Here is a 17,347-nt window from a genome sequence, read left to right as displayed (position 1 = left end):
CCATTGTAAACGTTAACATTTCAAAAACAGAAAAAAAAATAAATTGATAGACTCATAGTACTACTATTACTCAACATATTATTTTGAGCAAGTAAGGCTGGTTCTTATTATGTTCACATTTTTATTTTTTACCTTAATTTTCTCTTACTTCCACTAATAATCCTGTATTCTACAATATGTCAAAAACTAAAAAAAAAAAAAAAAAAAAAATTCCCCATCGTTAAAGAGTTAAAGTTTTTAGCTGTTTCCGTTGATTTACTAATGGAAAGTACATTAATAGTTGAGGCAATAATGGAGGAGTATTGAAAATTATACCGAGATTATTAACGTTACAAGTTATAATTATATATAATACTGAAATTAATTAATATGTCTACTCATCATCTGAATTGGTAGATTTAGAATTGTCCTTTTGTTTATCCTCGTACTGGAAAACAGTACCGACAATCTGTTTCTTTCTCTCTGGTACAAAGGGCATATCTTTCCGTGTTCTTCTTTCGTTTCTCTCTCTTCTCTTCAACGAATCGATTTCTATCTTCTTAATTTCTTGAGCCTTCTTAACAACCTTAGGAACATGTCTGTGTCTACTTATTCTCTTGACTTCTGGCATGTGTTTGAATCTCTCCTTGAGCTTTTCATCATACTCTAGTTTATTCTTTTCACGGGTACTCTTAGCATTTGATCTCTCCCATGCCTTAGCTCTCCATAGTCTAACGTTACCATCATCTGAACCACTTACTATATATTTACTGTCCATAGTGTACTTCACTTGGAACACATGTTGCATTCTCTTTGTATGGTAAATTTCTCTTGAGTGACCGTGTTTGACTTGATAAATTCTTATCGTCTTATCGTAAGAACCAGTTACGACTTCGTCACCTGTTGGTGAGAAATCAACATCCATGACAGCACTGACATGATCCTTAAACACGTGTAGGGCCCTAGACATATTTCTCATATCGTAGTAGTACGCGTTATGATCTTCATTAGCAATCACAAAGTTGAAGGCTTCCACTGGATTCCAACAAATAGAGTTCGTTCTCATTGTTTGAACAATTTTTTGAGTTGGAGAATTGGTTCTTAAATCATAAAGTACCACAGAATTATCACTACCCGTACTTGCTAAAATATCAACTTCGTTTTGATTGAATCTAACGTGATTTATGTTGTCTGCACCCCAAGAAAGGTTTGAAATTGGTTTGGACCTATTAGTATCCCAAAGTTCTATCTGAGCACCACCAGTAACAAAGTTAGATTTTTGTCTGTGGTGATCTAAGGATTGGAATGCATGCTCACCATGGAAAGTCTTGATGATACCATGTTCGTTATTCAATCTAGTATCATCTTTGACATTAGCAAAGTCATCTGAGTTAACGGACCATAACTTTACAGTTTTATCATCACCACAGGATAACATGAAGTTTTCCCTTTGAGGAGATAGGTGTAAAGGAGTCACACATAACCCTGTTACCATACCATAATGTGCTTTAAACGAACTCAATTCTTCTCTAGTAGACATATTCCAGTATTTAATGATACCATCACCACTCGCAGTAGCAAGCTTATTAAGCACGTTATAGTTCTTTGCAATAGTATAAACACCATCTCTATGACCATAACCTAATTGACCAATAAATGGTTTTGCAAACATTCTCTCGAGTTTGGTTGCATTTAAAGCTTTTGTATATTCTCTGGCTCTTTCGAATGGATGCAAAGCTGGATCCAAGTTACGAGGCAGTTGTGATTCTTGAGTGCTCTTTACAGGAACATAGTCGTCTGCACTTCTGCTGATAGTTTTGATCTTCATTCCGCCTAAAGTTTCTTGAAAAGTTAAATGATGTTTCTGAAACCTAGTGTTGTAGTAGTTCTATTCAGTTAACAATACGTAACACTACAGCTCTCAAATAGCACACTCGTTGTGCTTGTGTATGCATGAAATAGATTTGCGATGAGATGAGATGAGATGAGCCAAATTTTGTATTGAAACTTTTAAAAAAAATAGAAAAAGAAATACTAATTTGAGAGTGAAGAGAGAACACCTTATGTCTGCGAAGAGATAGGAAACAGACGCATCATGTAGGTAAATTAAAATGATAGGGTGTGAAACGTTTCGCTCTAACTGTAGTAGAGTTCTAAGGTAATAATTACAAATGTTGCTTATATCTAAATATTTTTGAAACAAGAAATTGTAAGGAGGCATAATTAGTGTGTTGAATTTCATGAAAGTAGTCTGTAATATGTATTGATATATTAGTTTGTTGCTGAATGCTGTTCTGGGAAGTACATGTTTTCGAGCATTGGTTTACCGATTCTTTCAATCACATCTCCAGCCCATAGAACATCTAGGTGTGAGTATTCGTCGATATACCAAATCTTGAAAATGGAATGGGGTTCGTGATTAATGAAATGGTTGATGAGTCGTTCACCGTCAACAAGTCTATCCTGTCTTGGTATAAATAACAGAATTTTGGGCCAGTCTTGGGTGACGGGCTTATGTTCATTCTTATGTAGATGTTCATCCATGCTGGTGCTTTCAGAGTGAACTGGGAACCATGTCTTGACATCCGGGAACATATCTTCAGCAAAAGTTTTAAAACTTGACTTCAGAGGATCCAAACTGAGCCACCATTGCATGAGTTTCACTGATATATGAACTGGTGAGAAAAGAAAATGTCTATCCCGAAGTGGTCTATCCCATAAAATGTCGTTCCAGTTGAATAAAAAGTTGAACATCACATATGATAAAAAGGAAAAGATTTTGTGACCAGCCATGATGTCCCTCATTTCCATCATCAATGGAACGAAAGATTTATCACCAAAAACCCACTTGTTATCTATATGTTTTGCCATGAATTTAACGAACAACTTTTCGTCCAACAAAGGTCCAGGATAAACTGCTGGAGCCAAAGCAACGAAATTGTCCAATTTACTGCTTAATCTGAAATCCGTGTCCTTGTAAATATCGTCCTCATTTACAAGACCCATGAATGCCTGTGTTGTTCCCTGAGAATGGGCTATCAATGATAGCTTTTCAAATTTATGTTGCTTCTTCTCGAGAACAGCATCAACAAGAGTTTCTAAGTCATATCTTGTCATGGTATTCAAATCCCAATCCCACTCCCCGTTTGGAGCAAGCTTTTCTCTATCCCATTTAGACTTGAACCCACAACGGTTGTTGCCCAACCAAACATCGTATCCTGAGTCATGTACATAATATGCCAAGGATTTCCTGCCGGCCGAGGCAAAGGAACCACTACTTTGTAAAAGACCATGCAACATAAGAATAGGATATCTGTCATTAAATTCAGATTCATCTTTTTTTCTAAGATGCCAAAGCTCTAGGACAAATCCATCCTTTGTTGTGACCTCATACTCGTCCACTACAATATTGTATTGTGAGTAGTAGTATTGAAGGTTTGGCACAAGTTTCAAATCTTCTCCAGACAGTACATCTGCAAAGGGATTGAAATCTGTGTCTCTGGCTTTAATGCGCCTTGTGATAGTCCGATCATATTCAATATTATTCACATCATCCACTTCCACATCAACCTCAATGGGTGCAGATGAACTGAATGACTGTGTGTGTCGATGCATCATATGAGAATGGCTGGTCGTTTGCGGTGTGATCACATTTGCTGGACGTGTATCTCGAGGATCTAACACCACCCGCTGTTTCCGTTTAAATATATGCGACGTGAGGAAGTTATGCCAGATAGCACATATCATTAGCACTGTCAAAAACATCGTGGTAATCAACCGTGATGTGATCGTGTGATACCATTTCTGTACCATGCTGAATCGGCCTGTTCTCTGTACACTTTCACTACTCACTCTAATAAACCTGCTAAAATACGGCGGTCTTAACTCCATGTCGTACCTATCTCGGATCTATAGAGCTCTCATGCACTAGTTAGTAAAACGACGGTGTTATTGATTCCTAATAGCTTCGAACAGATGATAATGTCAGATACACAAAAATTGTCCCGATGTGTCTGATCGTCGTAAATTGTTTGTTGATGTTAAAGAATTTCGTTTGCTTTAAAAAAACTACTATACGAGATGAGATAGGTTAGAAGAAAATTGGGGAGCGGAAGTAGTCTGTAAAAGCCCACACTAGCGATAGTGGATTGAGGTTGTGGTTCAGATGAAGTTTGTTGAACATGTTAAAGAACTGGACAGCGAAGTCTTCAGTGACTTTCCAGGAGAGCTGGGGATATTTGCTAGTCATTATGAGAATAAAGTAGTTGTGCAGATCCGTTACAATGGCGAGATGGATTCTACTTATGAATTGAAATCGAAGGGGCTTGGGAACCAGGAGCAGGAGTTGGCATTGGACTTTGGAAACGAAGGGGGAGACTTCGCTGATGATTATGCTCCTGTGCGCGACCCTCTTTCTCATTACGACGTCATAACGAAATTAGGCGATTCGAACGACATGAAGATCCCGATTATCTGCACACAAATAGCCCAGTTATATGATAGAGTGATTATCCCCAGACTCGGTGGACAGCAGGGACTTCCATCTGATTATGTCATTACATTAAGCACAAAATTGTGGAGAAAATCCGAGGTTAAATCGTTCGAGAAGTTGATATTTCTGCTTGCAGCCATAAAAGAGGCTTATGAATGAATAATCTTAATATAGAATAAAGTATATACAGTAAGAGAGAGAAAAAATCACTCATTTAGTATCCTCGATCACTGCCATGTCCAATACCTGTAAGGTTGCTTTTCCGTTGCACATGTTTACTAGTTCTCTGTATGCGACTGGATCAATGAGGCCCACGATGGAGTACGATGTTTCGGATTTGTTTACGTCAGCAGACTTTATTATATTGTTCAACTGCTCAATTAGTTCCGTGGATCCCTGAGTTTCCAAACTGACATCGACCTTGATCTTCATTTTGGATCTGACGATTGGGATAATTTGCTTGGATACTAATAGCTTGATAGCCTCCAAAGCCTGTAATTTTGCAGGTTTGTTAACCACAACATTAAACTTCAACTCGAGGAGAGCCTTATGGATCATTGTAGGTGGATATCTCTTCTTGGAATTTGGATTGATACATTTAGCACTGATAATAGTCAACATCTCATTGTTGATTTTGTTGAGCTGTAGCTGTCTTTCCTTCTCTGATAGTTGAATTTCACCCTTTGAAATGATTTCCTTAATCACGGCATCAACATCGGTAGTTTGGAAAGCCTTTTGAAGGTCCTCCTTTGAAGCCACCTGACCCTTAGATACATTCAAAAACACCTGGTTGATTTGAAGCACCTCATCTAAATCCTTCTCAACTCCATTTCTGTAGTCTTGAACCTTGTTCTGGTAGCAAGCAACTTCGAACCGTTTTTTGGCTTTCTTGAGCCTCACCATAGAAACGTTTGTCAACTTGATCTGGCCCGAAGGCTGATTGATTACTGCCATCTTAGTTGTCTTGGTAGTCTAGGGTAAACAGTATCATTCCTAATAAAACTAACATCATATCATTTGCGACTTATGTACTAATGTTACTTGATTGTAGATGCGATGAGATGAGATTTTCTGTCAGGCTTAATTTTTTTCTTTTCTTCCTAAGAAACAGCTCTTTTCCTACATTGTGAGAAGGAAGAATGAATGAGATGGGAAGGTTTTTGATGGTGCAGATATCATAGACCGAGCGTCATTGTTGTAACAAGAACATCATACTTCGTTAAATGGTGGGAATCTTTGAATTTTTATAGAAATATAGATTACAGATCGTCTATTATTTTTAGTTTATCATCTTGGAAAGTCAGTGGGGAAGTAAAAATAAAATAGAATGAAATAAAGTATAAGATAATAAAATGGAGTTGAAATAAACCTGACTTTCCATCTAATTGGTCCTTTCAATGTGTCGAGGAAGTCATTAGTTATGCAATGAGAATTTGAACCGACGAAAGGTTTCTCAGTATTTACAGAAGGGGAAAATTATCCGGAATTGGAATTTGAAGATTGGATGTCATAACTAGAGTTCTTTACAAATGCCACTTTAATTCGAACATGTCAAGCAAGGAGTTATAGTGACCAATAACTCCGAGTAGCACGAATAAATGCCATATTGTATGAGATGAGAGGACGTAATCTACCCACCATAGAGAAAAGAAACCAGTTCTAGACTTCTTCGATGGAACGTCTCTAAAATGTAAATGTTTGTGTTTCGTTAGGATATCGAGGTTGGAGCATAGTTCTGCGTTTGTTGGAATATCACAATCAAGCTCGACATCTGTTCTCCAGCGTTCTGGTATGAATGATCCGTAAAACGCGACACCGATGAGGTACCATATCAATGATTTGTTCCACAATGGATGGAAGAACTGGGAAGATTGCTCGATACCATGAGCAATAGTTAAATGAATAAATGAGAGCATACCTAGCCCTGCTAATACGACGTAAAATGCGATTCTGAACGGTCTTGATTCTGGCCTGTCGAAATTGGGAGACCAGTTCATAACGGATCCGAACACCCCTAAGCATAAAGATAGCGACATGTACACTATCATCGAGTTGGAAAGCGAATCTGTGGCAACGTTGTAAACGGACACGAATTCCGTGGACAGTATAGATGCCGTTATTAACACGGTTATACCGGTGTAATCAATACACGCGAACTTTGACCTCAGTGATAAGCAGCACGTACCATTTAGAGTATGCCAAATGGAGGACGAAATGAGACATTTGAGTCCTGCCACAAGGAAAACCTGAACCATGATTTTGCCAAACATGGGCACTTCATGCGATTGGTAAACTTTTGTCGATGGGAACTGCACGAGCAACAGGTACACGATGTAAAAGGCACCGAATAAGTGGGACCAGATGTTCAAAGTCTCATTGTGCCAGCCGTACCAGTTGACGACCGAGAGCAGTGATTTGAAATGGGAATCGTAGAATCTGTAGCCGTTGATAATGTATCTGTTTTCTCTCCATGGGAAGGGCAATTCGTAGAAGTGCAAGTGTCTTTTGCGACCTGTATCGCGTGCGTTTTCCCAGTTGTAGAACTGTATAGTAGTTTTGATGGAGGAGGGATCCTCGATGAACAAGTCGAGGTGTTTGTCCAAGAAATCCAGTGTTTGGATTACCTGCAGCGGGTCAACTTCTTCTACGTTTCCGGCGTAGAACGAGTCAGGCAGCTCTGCGCACTGTGACTCTGTGTTCTGTGCTTCTTGAGCATCAGCACGGATCGCATCCAGTGCAAATGCCGTAGTGCTACTACTGGTTATTGTTGTTGATGTGGTTGTGGAAATAGTGGACAATCCGGTCGACAAGAGCTGCTGTTGCTGGCTCTGCTGCGAGGCCAGGTTCGCATGCGACCACGTAGGAGAAACAGACCCGGACGCTGTCCCCTCGTCGCTGCCGCTGCGCGAAGAGTGCTTCGTCGAGTTCCGCGAAGACGACCTCGTAGACCCTTTCGCAGACGAGTGCAGCGTCGTCGAGCTCGACGTGCACGACGTCGAGTTCGACGTAAAGTGGTCCTCGTATATCTGCGAGAACTTCGCCAACGGCAACGTGATCGACGCCCGGTTCTTCCCCAGGTTCTTCTCGAACTCTTCCGCAAATAACGTTTCCACATCGCTATCGGGCAACACCGCTCCCAACTCCTCCGTGGTTCGCTTCAAAAACTTGTAAAAAGCAGGAGCATCCGGCGAATTGATCAGATCTACCAACGTCTGCTCCCCAACACCACCCTCTTCAGCCTCAATAGCCCTGCTATTGTTCCATCTGAAAAACCGGCGTCCACGTTGACGTAGCATATTGAACCCTTTCCTAGGCAAATTCGTCGTGTTAGACACCGGATTCGAGGGAAGCACGCTCTCCAACCGATCCAGTTTCTGGTTAGCTGCCTGGATGAACCTCGCAAGCCTCGTCAATGCAACATACTCTTGTTCTGAGTTCGTTTTCCCTCTCATTTCATCGCCATAATGATGGTCTTCTTCTAAACCACTACCAATCACCGCTACGTCTTCGACTACGGGCATCACAACTTTCATCAATCAAATAAAGAAAGAAAAAAATAAAACAAAGCGAAAAAACCCTTTTGGCCTCGAATCCAAAACCCAAGCTCTAATAGTACACACTAGACTCTTGACTCTTGACACTTGACACGCTCTCTCTACCACTCCGTAAAGTATACTAATATATACTCGACCACTTTTCACTTTTCACTTTCCATATAAGTCTGGAGTGCATACTTGCGTCTTTATGTATACTATGTATATATTTGAACGTCTCTTCTTTTTTTTTTTTTTCACGCACAGATTACAGCGCCCATTGCGGCTTCGAGCTGAATGAATGCCGGCAAACAAACAAAACAAAGAAAGAAAGAGGTTGGCCAGCTAGAGAGAAAAAAGAGATAGATAGCTGGGAAAAGAAAGAAAATGGGTAAGCAATGTGGATCTGAAGTGTGTGCGTGTGTGTGTGTTTATTTTTGTGTTGTTTGGGTACGGGCTGGCTCTGGCTCTGGCCTGAGGGAAGACGAATGTCAGACGGCCCCGCAGGCGATCTCCGGAAAATGCGAAAAGAGGCTTCTGGGTGGTGCGGGGAGTTCTGGGGGCGGGGTGGGGCCAATCCCAGGATTTTTGTTTATAGTTAGTTAGTTAGTTAGTTACTAGTGTTTACTGTGGGAAATAGATACTACTGTGTATGACGAGTGAGACGAGGGCGATGGTTCGGATGATTCGCAAGTGGTAGAGAAAGATACAGGGTGGTACAGGGTGGAATGCCGAGTTATTTTCTGACAAGCTGAGCAGCTTGCAACTGGCAAAAAGATCCTACAATGTATGAAGGCGTGAAGCCAGGCAGACAGGCAGACAGGCAGAGAGACGGACTGTTTGTTAGACTGGGATGCCTCGGGAAGAGATGTTCCGGGGGGTGTAAGCACGGGAACCTTGCGCTGGACTTTTCCACAGCATTTTTTTTTTTAATTTTTTAATTTTTAGATTTTTTAGATTTTTAGATTAATTTTTTTTTTCCCGTGTAAAAGAGGGACGAGATCCCAAGGTTACCCGGTGGCTACTATAGTTACCCGGAGAATCAGAAAAGCATTGAAATTTGTTTCCTCTTACCCTGCCTCCGTCCTTCGCTGGACTTATCGATTTAGTTTTTTTTTTTTTTTTTTTGGTTTTTTCCTTGCCGGTCTTGAGCAGCGCCGCCAGTGCGATGATGCGCCATATCATTTTGTATTAATATCAATTTTGTATTAATACCATTTTGTAGTTTTAGCTAGTTTTTTGTAAGCAGCAGAAAAGAAGGGCAAAGGCCAAGGCCAAGATCAAAGATAAACGATCAAGACCAAGACAAAAGAGGGCAGCGAGTCGAGATCGAATCGAGTTTGAGAGTGGTTGAGCTATCGTGTGGACATTCTATATATATTTTTTTTTTGGGAATAAACTTGAAATAAATTCAGAAACCACAGGGGAGTCAATACCGGATAGATTTGAAAGTGAGCCAAAATCGAAAATAGTACACTACAGAGGCTAGCTAGAACTGGAACTGGAACTAGAACTAGAACTAGAACTAGAACTAGAAGCACTTGGAATCAGGATTGAGATTGAATTCGAGAAGAAGAGAGACCTGTTTTATACAGAGTGGGTTTTGTTTTTGTTTTATTTCTTTGTTATATCTCTTCCTTTAAGTTTCGAAAATGTCCATTTCGGAGCAGATGGATGGCTGGGGGCTCACCGTTTCTGACGTGATGGGTTCTGGCAGTAAAGATGCTGGAAATCCGATAGATTCAGAACTGGCTTCGATTGTTTCGTCGCTTTCTGCGCTGTCAAACCCGGCTTTACAAAGGCAGCAGTCGCAGCAGCAACTGTCTCAACAACAGCAATCCCAGCAGCAGCAACAACAACAGGCCCAGCAACAATCCCAGCAACAGATTGGCGGGTTTAGAAGAGCGTCTTTCAATAGTAACGCCGGGAGCGATGTGGATTCAGAAATACTCTTCGCGAGCCAGAACTCACCGATGTTGAGGAGAACAACGCTTTCCGTGGGTGGAGTGTCGCTTCCAGCGAACACGTCATCGCACGCCCAGAATAGACTCAACCCGATGAACCATTACTCGGCAAGTATTGCAGGCGGGCTTACAGCGCAGTTTCAGGCCTATAGCAGTAACAATAACAATAACAATAACAACGGTAGCACCGTTGGCAGTAACAGTGCCGCAAACGTTGCGTCTAGTGGAGGCACCGGCTTCTTCGAAAGGTTTGGCCGTGCTCTAGCAGAGGGAACTCGCGAAGTGGAGTTGAATATGGCACCTGTGTCCCAGACCGTTTCCGGGCAGCAGGTCTCTGTGGGGTCTGGCGCAGCAGGCGCAGGGTCCAGAAGAACGTCCGCAAGTCCAGGCATGGAACACCTGTCCAGAGTGGGCTCCACTACTACCATGCAAGCAACAGCAGCAGCAAGAAGAATGTCAGACACCTCAGATGTCTTGGAGTCTGTTAGCGAAAGTTTGTCGATGCAGCACAATGAGCCCAACCCGACTACCATCTGGAACGTCGCAGCAGCACCAGTGTTTAGACCTCAGGACGCACAGCAAGCCGGCGTACCACAATCCCACCAGATGCACCAGCCTAACCGGCAATTTTACGGTGGTGCTGGTGGTAATGGCAAGGATGATCAGGACCCCGGCATCACCAATAATATCGAGCAGCCTCAGTATAACTACGGGTACCCGCCATTCAACCAGTTTGGCGTCCCAATGTTCATTCCACCTGTTCTCTCTCCTCATCCACACTTCCCGGGCATGCCTTCTGACCAAAATCCAGAGGATGCTAATGCCGCCGCTGATGGCAACGCAAGTTTACATGGTGACAAGGTGAACAATGGTGGCGCTTCTTCTTTCACTGGAGGTGATCATGTGGATGGATCTGCGACTCGTGATGCTGCCGAACAACAGGGTCTGAAAAATGGCGGTGCAGGTGCCAGTAATGGTGCTACTGATATGGCCGCAGGAGCTTCACCAATGATGCCTCATCCACCCAATGGACACTATCCATTCCCAACTCCATATCCCTTCATGTTCCCACCAGTAAAAGAGAACGCAATCGATGATTCAGATGGAAATTCAGCAGCTAAACCTCCTATGAGCCCACCGTTTATTCCACAATTACCATACATGTTCATTCCCCCAGGAGTGCCAGTTCACAACCATCCTAATGCACAAGATTCTACTTCAACTGCAGAAACAACGCGCTCTGGGAAAAGAGGTACGGACTCAAAATTCTCAACAAAGAGTAAGGGGAATCCTTACCTTCATAATGGTAAACCAAATTATGGACAATTTTCTCCTCCACCTTCAAGGATGAACGGTACACCGCAACAAAACTCCCAACATGGAGGCTCTTCGACACCAAGCTCGTCTAAACCAGCTCGCCAAGGGAAAGGTGCTCGCCAAAGCAACAAACCACCCATTATCAGATCACCACTATTGGAAGAGTTCAGAAATAACCCAACCAATAAGGTTTACAAGCTCAGTGATATTTACGGGTCTGCATTGGAGTTCTGCAAAGACCAACATGGTTCGAGATTTATCCAACAAGAACTAGCTACCGCTTCCGATGCAGAAAAAGAAGTAATTTTCAATGAAATAAGGGACGAATCCATCCCATTGTCTCATGACGTATTTGGTAACTACGTTATCCAAAAATTCTTCGAACATGGTACTAAAACCCAAAAGGAAGTATTGGTAGATCAATTCAGAGGCAAAATGGAAGTCTTATCCTTGGAAATGTATGCTTGTCGTGTTATTCAAAAGGCACTTGAGTTCCTAGATGAAGATCAGAAGGTCTCGCTTGTTTCTGAACTCTCCAATCGTGTTTTGGTTATGATAAAGGATCAAAATGGTAACCACGTCATTCAAAAAGCCATTGAATGTATCGCAATAGAAAAATTGCCTTTCATTTTGCAAAGTCTGAAAGGACAAATATATCATCTTTCGACTCACTCTTACGGTTGCAGAGTGGTCCAAAGATTGCTAGAATTCGGTTCTTTAGAAGACCAAGACAATATTCTAAATGATTTGGATGAATTCATTCCTTTCTTGATTCAAGATCAATATGGGAATTATGTCATTCAACATATTTTGCAACACGGTACTGACGATACGAGTGTGCATATTGGAAGAAGTAAACAAAATATCATCGACACCATATGTAAAAATGTCGTTGAATTTTCAAAGCATAAGTTTGCTTCTAACGTTGTTGAAAAATCGGTAGTATATGGATCCAAGAGCCAAATCAGACAAATTTTGGATGAAATACTTCCAAAGGATGAAGAACATGCTGCTGATTTGGAGGATAGTGCACCTTTAATTTTAATGATGCGAGACCAATATGCTAATTACGTCGTTCAAAAACTTGTTGGTGTTGCAACCGATAACGACGAAAGATTGATTGTTATAGCTATCAGATCTTATTTGGACAGATCCAACAAAAATAACACTTTAGGAAATAGACATCTAGCCAGTGTTGAAAAATTAGCAACGCTAGTTGAGAACATTAAGATCTGAGAGCCGTAACCAATCTCTTGCTTTTTTTTTTTTTTATTTATACCTTCTATTGTTACAGTTCTTTCGTCAACGACTGCATGAATCAATTGAAAATTGAAAAAGAATTCATAATTCTCTTTCTCAAAGATTAATATCCCTAACTCCCTAAATGTATATATTGTTTATCATCTTCCTGTTAATACATGCAAATTATATTATATAGTTCTACAAAGAGGATGGAAATACTATCCAAATGACTATAAAGTTCTTCACCTTACTAGTGTGAAGGCAAAAGTCCACGTCATTACAAAACCTGCTAGCTCACGGAAGAGAGGCTGGAGCCATATCGTTTGGATTGGCGTACCAAAGTAGTAGCTGGGCTTGAATTTACACATCCACCCTATAAATAGTAGATTCACCAATGTGTAAACACCCAAAAACATCCCGAAACCTGCAAAAGACTCCAATTGTAGTATTCCAGCACTGAGTCCAGCCATTAGCATTGTTCCATCGTGTATCTTAGACAGCTTATTGCAATTGAAGCTCTCGCTTTCAGAAGATGAAAGACCAATTAATGGAGAGCTCATACTTCTAATTAAGAATATTACCAGATATTCCTCCCCTTAGACAGCAAAGAGCCAATGACAGATATGATACAAAAACCACCCTTTAGATATTTTTAATATATCCTTTGAAAATGATCAATTGACTATTATTCGCCTGTGCTTTAACCCTTTCAAGAATCAACAATTCCTCGATTCTGCTTTAGAATTTAAAGATACTTGCAGCAAGCCTTTGGATGATCGTTAATTCATTCATATAAATATACATTACCCGCACTTCAGTATTAAGGATTTCTTTTTTTTTTTCTAGCATGACAAGAAAGTCGAGTAATCGATGAAGCTCATCGCATGAAACTCATCGTAGATTTATAAGACACATATAGGTAAGCCTTGTAGAGTTTGTATCAGTATTACGTTGAGAGTTGGAATTTAAAATTCATTAAGAATTAATAGGTAAAAAAAAAAAATGCCAACTCAACTTGAAGAACTTGTATCCTTTTTGCATTCTGACCAGCCAGCTGTCAGACAAATCGCATTGGACAACCTTGTGGGTTTTTCAACCGGTTCCAATGCAGCTATCTTCCGTTATGATAACTACAGATCTATCAAAGATCTCAAAATCCTTGCTAAGGACAAATCTAAGGTTATTGTGCAACAGTCGACAACTATTCTAGCGAACCTTTGTGATGACGTAACAGCAAGAAAGTTAATTGTTGACGATGAAGAATTCTTGGAATACCTTTCCTGGAAGATCTGTGATTTGAGCAATGCCAGCGCAGATATCATGTGCATTCTATTGTCTAACCTTGCGAAGGAGGACAAAGTTACTAAGGTTTTCTCATTTGTTAAGAGGGAAGATGACGGCATTCCGTTGGATAAGGAAGTCTTCAAGAGCAATAAAGTTATGGATTGTTTGATGGACTGTTTTGTTAAAGGATACGACAGAAAGTTGAATAAATATGCCAACTTTGATTACCTAGCTTACTTCTTTGCAGACATATCTCGTTTCAAGATGGGTAGGGAATATTTCATTCAAGAACAAGAATATGATAATGTTATCCCAATTAAGAAGCTATTGGTATTCACAGAAAAATACGATTGTAAAACTAGAAGAGAAGGTGTCGCATATACCATCAAGAATTCTCTATTCGATTCCGAAAAACACGAAGTTCTTTTGAAGAATGAAGATATTAATCTTTTGCCATACATTCTATTACCAATTGCATCCGCAAAGGACTCAGAAATTGATGAAGAAGATTTATTCAATCTTCCTGATGAGCTTCAGTTCTTGCCAGAAGATAAACAGAGAGATCCAATTCCTGAAATTATTTGCGTACACCTCGAAAGTATTTTGCTTCTATGTACCACAAGGGCTGGGAGAGAATACTTAAGGTCAAAGTCCGTCTATCCATTAATCAGAGAACTACACAAAAATGTTGACCATGAAGACATTGGGGAAGTGTGCCATAGAGTAGTTAATATGTTGATGAGAGGTGAACCAGAAAATGAAGTGATAGAAGAAATCGTTTCAAAATCTGCTGAAGATGGAGATGAATTGGAGGCAGAAGAAGTTGATGAAGAATCCGAAGATGATGATGAAGCTATTGTAGAAGTTTTGTAAAAAAAAAAAAAAAAATGCTTCGTCAAATATTTTTATTTATAATGTTTTATAGAAACAAAACGACTATTTAGCATAATAGATACTGAGGATGGAACTGTGTGACTTAAAAAAAATATTCCATTTTTTATTCGTTTATTGACTTCTTCTTATAACCATAATTATTTACTTAGTTCCAAGAACTTACCGTTCAGTTTCACGAGGTTTTTGACAAATACCTTCATCCTTTCCTTATTATCAGGATGTTTGCTAACTTTCTCTTTCAATTGCTGAATCAATTGTTTTAGTGTCAATTTCTTACCTTGGATGGCATTGATAATGTCATCCTCCGTTAATAGATCTGCATCAGAATAATCTGTTTTTAATTTCTTGCTGTCGGGCTGTGCGGACGAAGTTGGCTCTGCAGCACGCTTCTTGGCATTCGGATTCCAGTCGCCGGCTGGGAAGTTAGATAACACTGACTTCTCTCCATGTAGAACCACAATGTGTTGGTTTACACTCTTAACAACTAGCTTTGGAGGGCCAGAAGGTGTGTCAGAAGATTTCTTCTTTGGAGACGACTTACGACTTTGCTTTTCATTCTCCTTATCTGAGTCTTTTTTCTCCTCATTTTGTTCCTCATCTTCTTCTGAGTGTGATAAGTATGGATTCTCGTCCTCATCAGACTCATATAGAGCACCCAGATCTGTTTTCAGAAGAGCTTTCTTGACCTTTTCACCTTCTTCGTCAATTTTCTTTTCGCCAAACAATTCGTCATCTGATTCTTCTCCATCATCGTCACGAAGCCCCATAGCATTGGCCTGTAGCATTTCTTTCTTGATCCTTTGTTCTGATTCTTTGTTTTCTTCTTCATTACCATCTATGATTGGGGCTTCTTCGTCATCTGCAAACTCTTCATCATAATCTAATTCGACTTCAGAGTTGTCGTCACGATCTTCGTCTTCGTCTGCTTTTCTTGTATTACCATCAACAGCCCTTAGTCTTCTTAATGTTCTATCGTATCTTGTAGTAGTTTTACTAGATTCATCTAAATGTTTCATGAACCAACGAGGGGCACCTTCCTTGTGTTTTTCCATTCTCTTTTCCGCTTCTTCGATGGTCAAAGTATTATATTTGTTTCTTGCTGTGAAACGGTACACCTTGTCTGCAGGGATCATTGTGAAGCTCCCATCATCTTCCACACTCAATAGAACGTACGAGTCAGAGTTACCAGCTTCGTAAGAACCCACCCATGTGTTAAAACCGTCGAAATCTTCCATGACCCATGGGTAAAATTCTTCAAATCTAAGTCTCTTCGCTTCTTCATCGAGTCTCTTCAATTGTCTAGTCTTCTTTTTAGAATTACCCCTTTTAAATCTTCCGCCTCCATGAGGGGCAATGTCGGCCATAGGATCTATAGTGCCCTCTTCATGAACCTCAGGTTCTGGCTTACCATCGTATTTGACCATACCCACCTTAGTAGGATCTTCTGCAGGGCCTGCTACTTCAAGAGGAGTTAAAATATTAGACGGTGATCCCTCTTTTGCACCTGGATTATTGGGGTCAGTCGCACCATTGGTGTTTCCATTATTATTATTATTAGTGGTAGTAGTAGTAGTATTATTAGTATTAGTATTAGTATTCATAGGGGTGACGGAAGCAGTTGAGTTGCCCTGGTGTGCTACCGGAGTAGACTGCTTACTATTGCCCGAGCGATTGTTAGCGTTGAATGGTGTTGGAGTGGAGTTGTTGGTTGCACCAGCACTGCCAGTAGAACCACCGGCCTCCTCCAGTTGCCTCTTCTTAAACTCGGCAATTTCCTTCTGTCTCTGCACAATTTCGGCTCTGGTTAACTGAAACTGCAAGTTTCTGGTATCCTTCCGATGCAATCTGATTGGCAAATGGAAATCTTGAGGATCAATAGGCTTCTTCGACTGGAACTTCACCAAATTGGTCTTCACATTCTCATTTTCCCGCATGTCAATAGCACGCAATGGAAACTCACTGTACCCAGACTTCCCAGGCTCCTTCTTCACCCTTCTAGAAAGAGCCTCAGGCTGAAGCAACTTACGAGCCTCCTCCTCGGCTTGCTCAGGATCTTCCTTCTTCACCATAGGTCTAGGATTGTTACTCCGTTGTCTTGCCTTCAAGAACTCTCTTCTCATCTGGTCCCTCTTGATGAAGGGAGAAGCATCATCAGACTTTAGTGGAGCCGACATTTCAGTATACCTATCGAATGTTTACACTTTCCTGCTATAATACTCCACTTTCCAATGGTAAAGACTCCGTATTTGAGTCCCACTTTCTCAAACTCTTTTGCTCTTTCAAGTTGCCATTAATTATATTAAGTTCATTAAGCATATTTTAATTTGATTCCTCTTTTTTAACAACTTTTCAATGTAATGTACCAGGTCGAAAGCCATAATAGGGGAATAAATAGCCTTTCTCGAGTCGAAATGCGCTGTCCAGTTAGGTCCTCGGCATGAAACATACTAGGAACCACCATCCACCGTGTCCCAGATGTATGAAACCTTACATATGGCGATGCAAGGTGGTAATAAGGACCTATGAACAGAAGTTCCAAGTCACGTGAACTAGATTCAATATGCGATGTACGGGTTTTTGTGGAATGGTCGCATCGAATTTCCCATTTCATTTCATTTCTCTTCAGCATGGACGATTCGTAA

The 17,347-nt window shown here is 40.7% G+C and overlaps 9 protein-coding genes across 9 annotated transcripts; 3 read left to right on the top strand and 6 right to left on the bottom strand.

Moving 5' to 3' along the window:
• Positions 1-373: 373 nt before the first annotated feature.
• SOF1 (rRNA-processing protein SOF1) lies at positions 374-1,807 on the bottom strand (the record flags this gene model as incomplete). The annotated part of the gene is made up of 1 exon (XM_022818723.1): positions 374-1,807. One exon carries the CDS (start codon positions 1,805-1,807, stop codon positions 374-376), a length of 1,434 nt encoding a protein of 477 aa, XP_022675361.1.
• Positions 1,808-2,250: 443 nt separating this feature from the next.
• YEH2 (sterol esterase 2) lies at positions 2,251-3,870 on the bottom strand (the record flags this gene model as incomplete). The annotated part of the gene is made up of 1 exon (XM_022818722.1): positions 2,251-3,870. One exon carries the CDS (start codon positions 3,868-3,870, stop codon positions 2,251-2,253), a length of 1,620 nt encoding a protein of 539 aa, XP_022675360.1.
• Positions 3,871-4,144: 274 nt separating this feature from the next.
• IRC25 (Irc25p) lies at positions 4,145-4,630 on the top strand (the record flags this gene model as incomplete). The annotated part of the gene is made up of 1 exon (XM_022818721.1): positions 4,145-4,630. The coding sequence occupies one exon, from the start codon at positions 4,145-4,147 to the stop codon at positions 4,628-4,630; it is 486 nt and encodes a 161-aa protein (XP_022675359.1).
• Positions 4,631-4,681: 51 nt separating this feature from the next.
• SDO1 (guanine nucleotide exchange factor SDO1) lies at positions 4,682-5,425 on the bottom strand (the record flags this gene model as incomplete). The annotated part of the gene is made up of 1 exon (XM_022818720.1): positions 4,682-5,425. One exon carries the CDS (start codon positions 5,423-5,425, stop codon positions 4,682-4,684), a length of 744 nt encoding a protein of 247 aa, XP_022675358.1.
• Positions 5,426-5,994: 569 nt separating this feature from the next.
• On the bottom strand, positions 5,995-8,004 carry IZH3 (Izh3p; the record flags this gene model as incomplete). Its single annotated transcript, XM_022818719.1, has 1 exon — positions 5,995-8,004. One exon carries the CDS (start codon positions 8,002-8,004, stop codon positions 5,995-5,997), a length of 2,010 nt encoding a protein of 669 aa, XP_022675357.1.
• A 1,652-nt stretch (positions 8,005-9,656) lies between these two features.
• Positions 9,657-12,521, top strand: PUF3 (mRNA-binding protein PUF3; the record flags this gene model as incomplete). Its single annotated transcript, XM_022818717.1, has 1 exon — positions 9,657-12,521. The coding sequence occupies one exon, from the start codon at positions 9,657-9,659 to the stop codon at positions 12,519-12,521; it is 2,865 nt and encodes a 954-aa protein (XP_022675356.1).
• Positions 12,522-12,769: 248 nt separating this feature from the next.
• EMC6 (Emc6p) lies at positions 12,770-13,087 on the bottom strand (the record flags this gene model as incomplete). The annotated part of the gene is made up of 1 exon (XM_022818716.1): positions 12,770-13,087. The coding sequence occupies one exon, from the start codon at positions 13,085-13,087 to the stop codon at positions 12,770-12,772; it is 318 nt and encodes a 105-aa protein (XP_022675355.1).
• A 442-nt stretch (positions 13,088-13,529) lies between these two features.
• HGH1 (Hgh1p) lies at positions 13,530-14,684 on the top strand (the record flags this gene model as incomplete). Its single annotated transcript, XM_022818715.1, has 1 exon — positions 13,530-14,684. One exon carries the CDS (start codon positions 13,530-13,532, stop codon positions 14,682-14,684), a length of 1,155 nt encoding a protein of 384 aa, XP_022675354.1.
• A 158-nt stretch (positions 14,685-14,842) lies between these two features.
• On the bottom strand, positions 14,843-16,879 carry TFG1 (transcription factor IIF subunit TFG1; the record flags this gene model as incomplete). Its single annotated transcript, XM_022818714.1, has 1 exon — positions 14,843-16,879. One exon carries the CDS (start codon positions 16,877-16,879, stop codon positions 14,843-14,845), a length of 2,037 nt encoding a protein of 678 aa, XP_022675353.1.
• Between the last annotated feature and the right edge of the window lie 468 nt (positions 16,880-17,347).

This window comes from Kluyveromyces marxianus, chromosome 3 (assembly GCF_001417885.1).
Source record: "Kluyveromyces marxianus DMKU3-1042 DNA, complete genome, chromosome 3".
Taxonomy (NCBI): domain Eukaryota; kingdom Fungi; phylum Ascomycota; class Saccharomycetes; order Saccharomycetales; family Saccharomycetaceae; genus Kluyveromyces; species Kluyveromyces marxianus.
The sequence above is the reverse complement of the archived record's forward strand: the minus strand, read 5'-3'. Positions and strand labels throughout refer to the sequence as shown.